A 14,503-nucleotide genomic window follows, 5' to 3' on the forward strand; every position below is an offset into this window, starting at 1 on the left:
TGCAAAGCCTGTGAGCCCTAAGGGAAATGGCACAGATTATCTCTACCCAGTTGTTAATGCCATGGGGGACTTTGGCCCTTCTCTCTTCATAGTGCACCGCTCAGTTACTCTAGCTGCTTTTTGACTTTGCCATACCTTCCTATGTACCTCTTTGGTGTTACTCTTCTGTTATTTACAAGAGTTCGTCTTTGTTACCTACTGGTACTTTCTGGCTAAGCTGCAACTTTGAGAACAATGACCTGTTAGCTTGGAAGTCCCACATTTAATCAGTTCTCACTGTACAGCACTCCATGACCTGACAGAGCTTTTATGAGCAAGGATGAGAACACACAGCTCAAAGTTGCCGTGAAATGAAGTAGTGGCACTGTTAATCAATCACAGGTTTGTGCTCCTCAGTTTGTGTGATCATTTTTCTGATTTGTTGTGAGAACTTTGTATTTCTGCCCACTATTTCAGCCTTTCACAGAAATAGGTTAGCAGAGTCGAGCCCCTTGAGGACTTGGGTTTTCTAGTTATCCCTCTTAAAACTGTAATTTATTCAGTCAGATTCTTTTGGAAGATGAGGGAAAATTGAATTCTTCAGTGTTTTCAATTAGGAATCTGCTATCCTGGCAGATAAGTTTGTGTACACTTTGCAGGTGTTTCTTCAGGCTTCCAATTTAGATATACCTAGTATTTCTCTAGGTTCTTCCTGTAGTTGTAATAACTTGGCTTTTTTTACATTTGCTGCCCCACAAGAGTGTACTTGTGTTGGCAATTCTGGATGGAGGTAATCTTTATAAGTTAGTTAACACTTGAGATTTTACTTGTTTTGGAAAAAACAGTCAAGGTTTTGAACAGACAGTGGCACAGACTGTAAGAGGACAGAGCAATGAACAAGGAAACGGCCATGTGACCTTTCAGGCATGCAATATGTATAATCATTAGATATACATATATATATTTCATATTTATATAATCCTACTCTGCCTTCTGTCAGTGACTGCAATGGGTTATGCAGGGTACGATTTTAGAAAAGACCGGGGTAGAGAGACAAAAAGGGTTCAGTGTGTTGCAGACTCCCTTTGGAAGCTTTGCTTTATCTTTGCTGACCTGCAGCTTACATTGATGTCAGTATGTGCAGGACTAAGACAAGGAATTTCTGCCCTAAGCGTCTGCAAGGTGTTCTGATGGTGTTTGAGATCTATACTCAGATAGGAATTCTTCCAGTGGAATGACCGTACAGAATAATTTTCAACCTGATCTGGTTGATGATGTCCCTGCTCATTGCAGGGAGGTTGGACTAGATGACCTTTAAAGGTCCCTTCCAACCCAAACTATTCTATGATTCTGTGAATAATTTGGGTAGGAAAGGACCTGTACAGGTCACTTGGTTCAGCTCAGAGCAGGCCCAATTTAGATCAGATTTAGATTTTTTCTATAAAATATCTTGTTCCTTGCCTAGGAAGGAACTCAGAGTGGTTTGCTGTGGTTTCAGAAAACCTGATTTCATAGCGTTACTGTTACAGCAAAGGGTTTTCCTACCAGTTTTATGTTGGTAGCATACAGATATGAATACCGTCTGGGAGACTTCAGGTACTGTGAGCCATTATCAGCATTTCTAACACCTCTGGATAAAGAAGAGCAAGTCTAGCCCCAAAACCACACTGCTCTGTCTGAGCAGGTTGCGTTAGTTCAGTCTTGGGTAGATAAAGACTTTGCCAAAATTTATGCTGAGATTACTTAAAAATACCCCAGAGACTTTGTCAAAAAAAACAGAAAAGCCTTTATGTCTGGTGATGTGGCCTTGGCCACATATCATTTAAAAAAGTACTGATGGCATTATGATAGCTTTTTATGGAAAACTTGAACTTGTAATTTTATTAAAATAGTTAATTTAAAAGAAAAAAACTTAGCAATAACTAGTCATTCAGCCATCAGCAATATTTCAAAACAATGGTGGACATCTTATAACAGATACAATTATTCTTCCTGGATGCTGAACAATACACAGTAATCGTGGTTCGTCTGTCTTGCATTTTTTAGTTTTGATAGATTTTAAAGCAATATTCTGAAGTTGCAGTGACGTGTATTTAAAGACTTCTAAGGTCTATATACCCATATACTGCCTTTTCTCTCGCTATAGTGTGGCTTAGTATAGTTAGAATGTCTGTCCCAACCTCTGAAGGGCCGAGAAGTATGCCTGTAGCCTGGCGATCAGCAGAGAGCAAGACTCCCCTCCAGAATTGCCTATGTCTTTAAAAGATTTCATATTTTGCCCCTTCCGTGAGGGTACTAGGAGGAGGCAGCAATGGATGCTCCCGAGTGCTCTGGTGTCTCGGTATCCATGACCTGAAACCCAAGAGCAAAGACACTTTTTTCTGCTGTTGCTTTTTAGCAGACCTTGAAACTGGGATTCTGTCTCTAATACTGATTTTGATGATTCAATTTATACCAGTGATGGAGCCAGCACTGCATGGTAGCCATTGTAATGCTGTAGGAAGTTCCCACCTCAGTGCCAGATCCTCAGAAATACTGTTCATGTCACCCTTTTGGACCTTTCCTGTGATACTTCAGTGTTTAATGTTCAGTTTTGCACAAAAGTGATAGAGATCAAATGTGTCTCCTTACAGTAAGATTGTGAACTGAAGAAATGGGAAGAAGCTTTGCTATACTCACTGCTCGTCCTGTAGAGGTTTTCAAATACCACTGTTGCACTCTCTGCATGTATCTCTCAAGTTCAGTTCTTTCATAATTCAGTTTCTAATAGCAGTATTAGTAACTCCAAATCTCCATGGACTGATTCATGGTGCGTTTCTCTGTCCCAACTCTATAGCTGTATTTATTTTTCTAGTCTTAATCCAGAGCTTCCTCAGGCTCTCCAGATGCTGTCAGAGATGAACTTTGAACGTTCCAGAGCTCCATCCAGGCTGGCTGGTGCTCTTGTCTCTCTTCAGCTTAAGACCTCAGAGAAGGATCACATACAAGATTACTGTCAGCTTGAACACTCACCTTACAGATAACACTTGTCCAAAATAAGCATAACCAGATTCAGAACAGACTTTAAGTATCCCTAAATATCCTTTTGGGTCTTGGGATCTGCCAGAGCATTAGTGTCTTCTCATGTTGCTCATTATTGTCTGGAGATTGGGGCTGCGATGTGGGACACTGGTTATTTGCTAGTGGTAATGCACAGAAGCTGTTGAAGAGAAGGGCCTAGGCGCTTATCAGAATTTTCAGTTAGCTCCCTCTGAGTTTCTCAGATGCCTTCCACCTCCTGTCCTTCCAGCCTTGGGACCTCTGGACCATCTGCTTGCTGCTGTTTGGGAGGAGCAATCAGGAGGGTTGCAATGTGCAATAGAACAGAAGAATGATGCTGCTTTTGTCCACAGCCCTTGCTCTGCAGCATAGGTTCTGGGCAGAAAGTGAGAAAAGTATAAATGCGCAGAAATCATTCCTTAAGACAAGTAACATGTTAGTACCTTCCTCTTGTGGCTTGGAAGCAAGCCCATAGCTGGGGTTTGTGAGATTAGTCGCTGGTCACTCTATAATATTCCTCTGCTGCACTGAATGACTGAGAGCTGACCAGCTGATTTTAAGCCCTACCTTATGCTTATACAATTTCTGTCTCTATATATAGTCTTTTGGCTGTGATGCTATTAACAAGCATGTGGTGGGGGTTTTTTTTTAGGTCTTTTTCCTTAGTGACAGCTAGGCCTGTGCTCTGTAGATTTGTTTTCCCATTCCCTTCCAGCCTTTCCAGTCTGTGCTCTGTCAAGATGTCCCTTTTAGCAATAAGCAGTCTTCTCCTTTCCCTTAGTGATGGTATAGCTTGTGCTGGGGGGGGGGCTTTAGCTCCCTTCGCTTTTCCCCAGGAGTGACCCCGCTGAGGATGTCAGAGACATCAGCTCTCTTCCCCTCATCTGGTCACCCCCTGTCCTGTGGTGTACGGGATGTCTGTTCCCGTCCGTTTTGCTGGCATTAACCAAGCTCATGCAGAACTCCAGCTCCTCTTTCCCCAGACCCAACACACGTGCTGGGTTTGTGCTTACCTTCTCCTGGTGCCAGCACTGTTCTCGCTCCTCTGTCCTGTCCTGGAGTTACTCAGCTCTCTTCCCCTCATCTGGTCACCCCCTGTCCTGTGGTGTACGGGATGTCTGTTCCCGTCCGTTTTGCTGGCATTAACCAAGCTCATGCAGAACTCCAGCTCCTCTTTCCCCAGACCCAACACACGTGCTGGGTTTGTGCTTACCTTCTCCTGGTGCCAGCACTGTTCTCGCTCCTCTGTCCTGTCCTGGAGTTACTGCCCAGCATACGTAGGGAGCGGGAGGCAGCCACACAGCAACTTGAGGAGGAGGCAGAGGTGAGGAGGACGGTGGGAGGGTTGGAGAGTTGCAGAAAAGGGCGGCAACTGGACTTGAAGGCCAGAGAAACCTCTAAAAGTGCTCATTCCCCATAACTTCTGTTCTCTGCTCCTCCCCCCTACGAAAGACTTGACTTTTGGGTATAAGAGAAGATATCAGAAATGAAGATATCTGTAATGTGATTGAGGAAGGAATGGTGAAAAACAATGGCCAGAATTAGAAAGGCAAGCAAATGCAAATGGGAAGCGAAATCAAATGAAATTGTACAATGAGTGTGAGTTAAGAGTGAGAAAAGAGGCTGTAGAGGAATTGTAGATTTTCACTCTCAAATGTCTCCAAATCCAGACTGGAAGCCTCTCTGGATGCTCTCTGGAGAAAACTGGTATGTATGTCACATTCTCCTCTCCCCCTATAAGGGAGTGGACGTGTGCCCGTGGGGGCAGGAGGAACGGTGGGGATCTGTGCACCAGTGAGACCCCCAGGGCCCAGAGCGACGTGTGCTCTGCACTACAGCCTGGCCTCTGTCGTGGGTCCTCACGGTTACGTTTGGAACAATTCCAGATCTATTTCCAGGCAATGGGAACTTTCTGCGGAGTTTGAAGATAAGACCTTGGTTATTACTAGGGGTGGTTTCCTTTTAATTGCTCTTTCTAGTTGATTTAGTTGACTTCTGGCCTGATCTCTTCCTGGTGTTTGTGTTTTGTTTTGTTTTTTGCTCCCCCCCTTGCCCTTCTCCAGAACATCACCACTACTGAACCTTTGAGACTGGACTATCGGACCCTGGCCGCTTTGCCCAGCAGTGGCTTACAGAGAGTCAATCGCACTGTAAGTGAGGGGCTGTTGAGATGTCAGTCCCTGCGTGGGGGGGGCCGTGGTCGTTCTGTTCCCTGCCCTCTCCTTGTGCCCTGGTGTGAGAGATGACAGTGCTCTCTGCAGAGGAGAACTGGGAGGCAGAACTGCGGTAGACTTTGACACTGTCTGAAACAGGAGGTAGCCTCAAAAGAAAGATGAGAAGCAGGGAGCCAGGTCGCTTTCCGTTTTGGAAAAGGAAGTGGCCTGTGTACTTGCCGAGATGCAGAAGGAAGCGTCTCCAACAAGGCAGAAAGAACAGCCCAGCAGGAGAGATGGAAACGTGGGAATGGGAGAGTGCAGGGGATTTATCATGGCAGAAAGCAACTGCTGAAAGCTGCGGTGGAGGGAGGGGAAGATTCTTCCTGACACAGAAGATGACAGTCTTGTGTGCACAGCTTAGTTGTAAATTCATTGTGGGCTGGTGTTTAGAAAAGAGGAGGGATGCAGGGTGCTGATACCGAAAGTATTAAAAGAAAGTCAAGATCCATCTAGGACTGCAAAAGATAAAGTGGCAGTGATTGCATATCGTGACTTAGCCCTGATAAAGCTTTAGATACTCCTGCCCCTGTGACCAGCATTTCAGTCCCGGATAGGTAGTGGCAGCTCAGTCAAGAGAAAATCCAGATTTCACAAGCTTCACAGATTACAAAGTCATCTGTCTCTCCTGTGTTGTTTAAAATCTCACCTCACCTCTCCATATTTGCTTCCTTTGGTCATGTTTAATCTTCCCTGCATCATACCTATTCCGCTGGGTTTTGTGTGCTCCTTCACACATATCCTCAGTCTTCACCTCCATTCCTTTCCTTCTAATGCAGCGAGACCACCCTTTGCTGTTCTCATCAGATTCTGCATTCCCATTCCGTTGTTTCAGAATCATCTCTTTTACCTTTACTGTTTCTGTCTCATTCCATCCAGACAGGTCTCCTCTCCTATTCATCTATCCTCTCGTTGACTTCAGGCCCTCTTGCTTTTCTGCTCTCACACTGATTAGAGCCCTGCTTTGTCTCCAGCTTTGTCTCATTTTGTTCCTCCCCATACTACCCATCTTTTGGGTTTTCTCTCCTGGCTGTTCACACAGAAAAGTATTGTCAGGAAAAGGTTTAATGTATTTTTAGCATCTCTTAGTGTAACTTAGTAGCTGGAAGCAAGGGGAGAGCCAGCCCCACGCAAGCAGCTGCCTCTTTGCTGGACAGCCTTGGTGTCGTCCAGAGCAGAGCGGCATTTGGGAAATTGTGCCTTAGCAGTCTCTGTCAGCCCAGGAACGCCTGGCACTGGAATGCGGGGCCGAACACGCTGGAATGCCGGGGTGTTTGGGCGGCATCTATAAATGTCCCGTTTCAGGGAAAAGGCCAATTGGTGCCCATGTCTGTCTTTTTCCAGCTGTCATTTGCCCAGCCCTGTCTTTGCTCTATTTGAAAAAATATGTCTGCGCAGATCGTGGGTACAGGGAGATATGGGCTTCAAGGACGGCAAGGTTCTGGCGTTCCTTCAGGAGCTGCACCCAGCCCGTTTGGTGACTGTCTGGAAGACTCCGACGTGGATCGGTCCAGCCAGCAGAAAAGCGCAGGGTTCAGTTAACAGGTTGCCTACCTCCAGTCAGTCTGACTGGATTAAGACAACTAATGCTATTGCTCAGTTCCCATTGTATTTTTCTCTCTCTTCCTGTCTCTAGGCCAATTTTCTCATCATGTACATTCTTCTCTAAACAGTGCCTACATATCTTTTGTTGCCGTATATTTCCCTGCAAGGGAGTGGCAGGGCCTCCTGTTCTTCACACTGTTGGCCAGGAGGAGCTGCAGACCTCTGTCGTGACTGCTGTAGATGGCAGGTGGAATTTGTCATCGGGATTCCCCAAGAATTGTCCCTAAAGAAGGGGGCAGGTGCTTGTCTGTCTCGGATTAATCTGTATTGCTGTGTATTGGTCCTTTTGTGAGCAAGATTTAACAAAAGCATACTGAGATGCAAGCCTGTTTTGTTTGTGTAGTTCTAAAACCCCAGCTGATAAATTCCAGTGGAAAGCTGCCTGAGAGTGGTGGTCTCAGTGATGCCCTCCGGCTGTGCCAGCTTCTCAGCAGCTCGATGTCTGCAGAGTACGCGGTGCGCTGCAGTGTCTGGATGCTGCCGTCACAGTAGTAAAAGAGCTGTTACAGGCTCTGTCTTCTGCATAGTACCCAGGAATGACTGCATCTAGTCACAGCCAAGCATTTAGAATCTAGTTTTGATTTCTGGACTGTGAGAAACAGAGGCGACTTTGCATCTCTCAGCAGCGTGTCACCATGGCTAGTTAATTAAACAGTCCGCACTTTCTAGTCTGCATCTATTTCTCTTCAATTTCTACCCATTGATTCTTTCTCAGTACTTGTTCATTAGATTTAAAATTAGATTTGTTTCAGTGTCTGGGGCAAAGTGATGGATCAGAACTGCAAATGCGTTTCTTCTGTATTTGCCATGGAGGATGCAGGGTAAAACATGGTTGTCCTGTCTTCTAGACTGGGGAGTGACAGAGACAAGGCTCAGAAAAGCAGACTGCATTGCCAAAATCTTTGCGTACCCAAAATAGAAATTGTTGCTTGTCTGATAAAAATAGCCCGCTGTGAAGTAGAGGGAGCGAGGCATCCTGCAGTGGAATACACTGCTGCAGCAGAAGCGCTGGAGATTAAAGCAGGAGTAGATGAAGCTCGGTGCCAGTCACGTCCATGAACAAAATAGGGATTGAGGCTCCCCGTGGACTATCAGACTTCTTGCAGTCTTGGTGAGATGCCCATCTCCACAGTGCCCCAGAAGCGTTGTTTACTTTTTCCCTTTGTGCGAAGCAAAGTGGGCCTTGGTGGTGAGGTTCCTCCGGAGCCCGGGTTGGTCAGTGTTTGTGCTCTTCTGCTGGGCACGGGCAGGCGGCAGTGGTGTCAGAGGGCCTGGCTGTAGGGCCGACAAACCCCCTTGGTGGTGGTGGTGGTCTCTTGGCAGTGTTTTCACTGCAGCATCCCCAACGAACAAATAATGTTCCTGAAAGTACTTTTTGCCTGGCGTAACTTCGTGTGCGCTAGAGCTCTTGCTAGTGTAGTTTGTGGCACTCTGGGAAAAGAAGGTTGGAATTTGGGGTTCTTTTGTTTGGGGTTTTTTGGTAGGGTGTTTTTACTTTGGAAAGTCACATAGCTACAGTAGCAAAATTTCTCAGGGTAGCACAGGCTTCACTGTCTGAAGAAATACGATATGAGCCAGGGCTCTGCCAGCTACTGCTTTGGGTTGGGTTGGGGTTGAGGGGTTAGGGGAGGGCCTCAGAAATTCCTGAGCCTCTCAGCTGCCATTGTAGTCACCAGCCCACCCAGCCCTTGAGAGCTATTTTTGTGAATGCTGCCGTGACACAGGAGCTGGAGAATGCGCTCCGAGCAGAAGAGGTCTTTCTGCTCCCCGGCAAGCACTTGGCTAGAAGGAGGTTTGGTCATTCTCTCTGATTGTCTCTGCTTCCCTGAAGAAGGCTTTGGCTGGGGTAACGAACTGTCTTTTACAGTATTAAAAGAGGAAAGGTCAGTACTTCGTCGTGGATGGGTACAGTTGAGTGGAGGCAGAACTGGAGCTCTGTTTCAGTCCTGCCTTCGGTAAGAGCACTCAAAGGGATCTGTGCTCTGTTAGCTGTGATTTAGCGCTCTGTTACTTGTTGGGGTGTATTTTGATGAAGTGGGGCCATGAAAGCATGTTTGCCCATGCAGGTGTGATGGAAGCGCATGGGGTAGATGATATGGTGATACCTGTGTGACTGTACAGAAATGCATTGGAGCAAGGTGAGGGGTGTTAGTTATTCTGCGTGATAGTGCTGGAACTACTTGAAAGCATATCTGGGGTGAGACAGCTGATGTTTGGCCATGTGATGGGGGAGATGAATTGAGGATGTGCTGCAGCGTGGTGGGAGAGGAGATGTGCTCGTGCAGGTTTTGGCAACCCGTTTTGCTAGAGAGCAGCAGTGTTACCGGTGAGCTGCTGAAGTGCAGGTTCCAACCTGTGTATGAGAGCTGGTAAAGCACAGGGAGTGTGCTTGTGTGTGCCAACTACTCGGTGTCCGTACTGCATACTGACAGCGAGGTCCTCTCTCGGAAGTGGCACTCGGGATCACAAGGTTGGTGGTAGGGTAGAAGAGAGGGAAGGGATGGTCGTGTGGGCATTAGTACTGGAATTCTTCTCTCTCCTGTCCTTCAGCATCAGCAGCTGCTCTGTATTTTCTCCCTCCTTTCCCTTACTCTGTTCTGCTTATTTCTTTCTGATCCTTTTGTTTTCCTCTCAGCTTGTTCAGTATCATAAGGCCAGCTCCAGAATGGAGGGCGACTGCACTGTGCTGTCTCTGCCAGCGGCACAGGACAGCCGGGGTGCATGCCCAGAAACAGCTGCAGGCCCGATCATCGGACGTGTGGCTGGCCTTCCTCGGGACCCTGCCTCACCTGACACGTGCGCGAGTGGGGCGGAAAAACCCCAGCTAGACAAGCGGGATCCCCCAGGTTGCCCCTTGTCCCAGGAGCAGACGCCAAAGACTCCAGAGCAAGAGTGTATGATCGACTCTCAGCCAATCCTCTTCAGTGAGAACCCCTTTGTGGTGGCCAACCGCAAGGGGAAGGCGGCAGGCAAGGCTTGCCTGGGGGGCCCGCCCCTGGGCTATGGCAGGGGGGGAGTGCTGAAGACCAACCTTTACTCCAAGGCAAGCAGTCCCGCGGCATGCGGTGTGTGGCATGCAATCACGCAGTTAAGGCCTCCTGCGTTCTACTAAAGCCCCGCGCATGCACTGGGCCCCAGCCGCCAGGCAGCACGAGGCCTGAGCGGGGGCCGGTCCCACCTAACAGCTGTGCTTCTCCAGTGTTACGCGCAGGTCCGTGAATTGTCTTCCAGCCGCTAATGTACCCCAGTTACTGCCACGTGTGTATGCTGCTGGACCCCTCTTTGAGGGGAGCCAGTGACGTCAGGCGACTTTCCCCATGTCTCTGGGTGGGTCGGAGTCAGGCTAGGAGCGGCGCGGTTCCCCGTCTGCCGTGGTTGTGAGTGGGGAGTTGGCAGGGCTCGCAGAAGAATGGTGGTGTCCCACTTGGGTATCTGGGCCTGAACAAACACAGCTGGTTTTAGACTTCTGAAAACCAAGAGGCGGTGCAGCTGACACAGTTAATCTACAGCCCAGGAGCATGCTGCTCCTCGAAGTGACATGCTTCAGTAATCTATACTTTCAGATTTTAAGGAAGAACTTTGCTTTCTGCTCTGCGAAATCAGTTGATGTTCAACTTTCTCACTGTTGCACAGGAAACCTGCCGCAGAGCAAGGACTAGACCCAAAGATAATGTGTTCCAGATTAGAACCACACCGCTCTCCCATTCTTCCATTCTCAGCCTTTCGGGAGGTCTGAAAAGCAAGAGAAGCAAAACAACCGCAAACAAACAGCTCCCCCTTCCCCCCCTAGAGGAAAAAACAATCAAACAAAACAACACCCAGCTTTAGTCCTCTTAGATATTTCTAGCCTAGTTCCTTGGTGAGAATGTGTTTTTCACAGATGTGTAGGCAGATAGGCATAGAGCAAGGCATGTAGTTGAATCTCTGTAACCCCTCAGTGTATTAAAAGTCAAAGGCTGTGGTTTGGACATTATAGACATCCACCTTTAGAGTTCAAAAGATCAAAAAAGCAGCAGTCACAAAGCACTGACCCTTTTTGAAGGCAGACTTTTTGCCAGATCAGCTATCATCAGTCTGGAGGTAGGTGTCACAGTTGGCTGGAGCTCATCTAATCCCACCTTGCTGTCGAAAGGGATCAGTTCCCCCTGTCTGCATGTTCTCCTCCTCCGTGCTGAGACCAGAACTGGGGCAGTTGTGTGTCAGGTGGGTTAGGGAGCAGAAGTCCCTGCAAAACAGCGTTGTAGAACAGCTTCTTCCTTGGGGACTGGTAAGCTGCATGTGCTGGCACGTGGGAAGACTTGGGTAGCAGCAGCCAGAAGCAGGGTGAGCAAGGTCACTCTTTGCAGCGGAGGCACGGAAGTAAATCAGTTGATATTGCCAACAGATACAGTTGATACTCTGTCATTACAGTGCTAAGAAGGATCAAATGTTTTCTGTGCTCCACTATAAACTTCAGATCACATCTCCTGGCTTGGTCAGTAGAAATTCTGTTGCCCAAGGCTGACTTGAGTCAAATTAACATGCTTCACTAGTGCATGGGTATGGTATTAATGACTGCGGAACCCTAGATTTGCTTAAACAGTTCTCTAAATCCCAAATGACCGCTTGCTATCTTTAGGCGTCTAAAATACTTTTTAAATCGTGCTCCTTACCCTGTGGACAGATTGGAGGTAACTACTGGGACGCTGCTCTCTTGTTGTAGCTGTTGGGGCTGGCTGTAGGCTGGCTCAGCCTAAGCGTTGGTGATCATAGATTCCTGGGGAAAGGAACCTTTCCTGTGCTCTGGGCTACTCTAAAGGTCTTGCCAGTGTGCCAACAGCAATGGATGTGGCTGGGGATGAATCTTGTCCCCTTTCAGTCGGGAGTGGCTTTTTTTGCTCAGTGTCTATCCAACAGGAGGTTTGCCTAGGCTGTGGCCTAGTCTGTTGAGGGCTACAGAGAGATTAGGGGGAGAGGATTCCTGGGGGTATCTTACAAGGCAGAAGGCTTTAACCTGATTCAGTTGGCCTTGCAGGGCATTTGGATGTGATCTCAGTTCCCATGTTTAATGTCGTTCCCTTGCTGTTTCTAGCGCTTTTTGCAAGTTTCTGCCATGTGTCAGCTGCTGTTGGGCCCAATGCTGAGTCTGCTCTCTGCGGTGGAGTGGCCCATAGCTGACCTCAGGCTCGATGTCAGTGGTCTCCCTTGCCTCCTGGTCTCGCTGCTAAGGGAGAGGTATGGAAGTTGCTGCTGTACAGTAACTGTCTAGTTTTGTCTTCTCTCTTTCAGGCTCCTGCGGGCGAGTCTGGGACAGGAAATTCCAGGCGTGAAACCCCCTATTCTCCTAGTAATCAGCAGGTGAGATTTGTCCCCAGGACAGGCAATATGGGGAAAGGCAGGGAGGCATGCCTCCAGGGTGAGAGGGCATCAGGGCAGAGGAAGCCGCGTTGATTTCCATCCTTGAGAGTGATACCTTTGAGATGGAGGGGTACCCATCACAGGAGGCAACTAGAGAACTAGGGGAAGAACTCTGCTCTTTCAGAATGTCTTGGAGACCCAGGAGTATAATTAACTAGTTGTAAACTCAGTGGAAAATTATTGCTCTGAAGGGTACCTTAATTCACAGGGAAATGAGCAGAGGAGTTCCTAGAGTGACTACAAAATGGTAGTTGCCTGTCTTTTTTGAGAATGGCCTCACCAATGCCTTATACAGAGACTATTTAATTCTGACAGCTGGTATGTCAGAAGAAATGAAGTCAGGGTTTGGAGAATCATCTCAGGTCTGTAAACCAGTGCTACTCAGTCTCCTAGAAAGAGATGCCTAGTTCTGTTTGCGATGCTGCCAGCAACCCACATGAGCTGTTTGGAAGGAAATTGAAGGATGCAGCAGCAGACAGTTATAGGTTAGCCTGCCCTTAGGGAATGATTTTCTAAATGGTTAGAGGCCAGCTTTCACTCTGAAATGGGTGGTTTCTTTATTTCCTGTAAATTATGAATATTTTTTTTTTTGGTAAGCATTACCTATTCTCACTAGCCATTCTTATTTCTCACATCAACTCTGATTTTTTTCTTTTAAATCTTCCTAAGTCTTTGATTTCACTTTTCATCCTGTGGCAGTAGGTTTCACAAATTAGTTGAGCCTTTTGAAGTTAAGTACTCTTAAATGGATTTTTTTTTTTTTTTTTTTTTAGTTTTCCCTTCACAGTCATTACATGTTATTGTTTTTTATATTAGGGGGCTGGAATGAACTGAGAATTGTACTTTGTACTCTGTCCTTAGTCGTTTTGTGTCTGTTGCATTCCTTTTGAAGTGCAGCTGTTTGGTCCCACTAGCCCTGGCACTTACCTGATCTTTAGCTGAGTCATTTCAGTTCTCTAAGCTGGACGAAAGCTATCTGCTTTTTTGCTGGGTTAGTTCAGCGTAGTGAAATGAATTGCATCATCTTGGAGTGAGGTGACAATTAGTCCCGACTCAGGAGAAGGGTCAGGTCCAGGTGGCAGGGAGCAGTGAATAGGACAGTGAAGCTGTAGCGAGCGACTGTTCAGTCTTCTGTTGCTTCCTTGGTCTATCTTACATCTCACTCAGTTCTTAGATCCTTTGAAATTGAGTCCTCACCAGGGACACAATAAGATTAGAAGACGATACTATTCATTATAGCAAAACTATTTCAATGCTTTCTGTTCCAGCTGCATATGTTTACCTATTTGCTTTTCTGACAGCAGTTGCATACGGAATGGAGGTTTATTGGGGACGGTTTGTAAGTTTTCCTTTTGTCACAAGTGGAAATATTCTTTGTGATTGGGTTTTTTCTATCTAAAAGGAATGGAATGGGGATGGTACTCCTAATTCTACAATAGAAAGAGATCTAGCTAATAATTTACTCCATCTTTAAAGATCCTCAGCTCTCAGTTGAAAAAAAAGCCCAAATCCCAAAGAGTGTTCACGTAGGTTTCATGCAATGATTTAGGATGGAAGATCGGGTCTAAGACCACGCTCAGAGCAGGTCCAATTAGATCAGGTTACTCAAGGCCATGTCCAGTTAAATTTTGAACACCTCTAGAGATGGAAAGTCGACATCTTTCTGGATGCCAGCTCCAATATTTGACTACTCTTACTGTGAATTTGTTTTTTTAAAACTTGTATTTGGATGGAATGTCCCTTGTTCCAATTTGTCATAGGCAGCTTTCGTAGTACCCCTGACATTTTTGTTTGTCAGTGTTTCGGCATTGGAGGTTCAGTGCCAATGTCCTTGCCACCAGTAACCCTCTGCAGTCTGCTCTTCTAACTCAGGATGGGCTTGCTCAGTGATAAATTGTTCATCTTTAGAGTCTGTTGGTTTGTCATTATCAATTCCTGTGGCAACCGTGACTGCTTTGTCTTCTCATAGCAGTCACTGCTCTGACAGTGGAAACTTACCGGGTGAGACTGGTCACTCTCTCCTCCCTGGGCTCCAAGAAGAATAAAAAAGATCTCACTAGTGCATTCTATGGAGTTAAGAGTACCCCAGGAGCATTTTTGCAGATGCAGGTGTCTGCCTTTCCAATTTTAAGTTGGATGTCTCAAATTCCTGTTGTGTAGCACTCATGTAATTTGTGGTCTGTTCTGTCACTTCAGGTTTTATGTATCGTGAATGCTCTTTAGCTTGAGCAACGTATTGAATAATCATAGAGTCATAGAATGGTTTGGTT

At 46.7% G+C, this 14,503-nt stretch overlaps 1 protein-coding gene across 1 annotated transcript in view; it reads left to right on the top strand.

Annotated features, from left to right (window-relative positions):
- Positions 1–12,173, top strand: part of LOC104167193 (protein scribble homolog) — a gene marked incomplete at both ends in the record, with an annotated part of 59,675 nt that extends 47,502 nt beyond the window's left edge. Inside the window, 4 exons of the mRNA XM_009707379.1 lie at positions 5,082–5,168; positions 9,700–9,879; positions 11,908–12,050; positions 12,105–12,173. Coding sequence (XP_009705681.1) covers positions 5,082–5,168; positions 9,700–9,879; positions 11,908–12,050; positions 12,105–12,173 — 479 coding nt within the window. The remainder of the gene's footprint in view (positions 1–5,081; positions 5,169–9,699; positions 9,880–11,907; positions 12,051–12,104) is intronic.
- Between the last annotated feature and the right edge of the window lie 2,330 nt (positions 12,174–14,503).

This window comes from Cariama cristata, unplaced genomic scaffold, assembly GCF_000690535.1.
Source record: "Cariama cristata isolate BGI_N322 unplaced genomic scaffold, ASM69053v1 scaffold3579, whole genome shotgun sequence".
Lineage (NCBI taxonomy): Eukaryota > Metazoa > Chordata > Aves > Cariamiformes > Cariamidae > Cariama > Cariama cristata.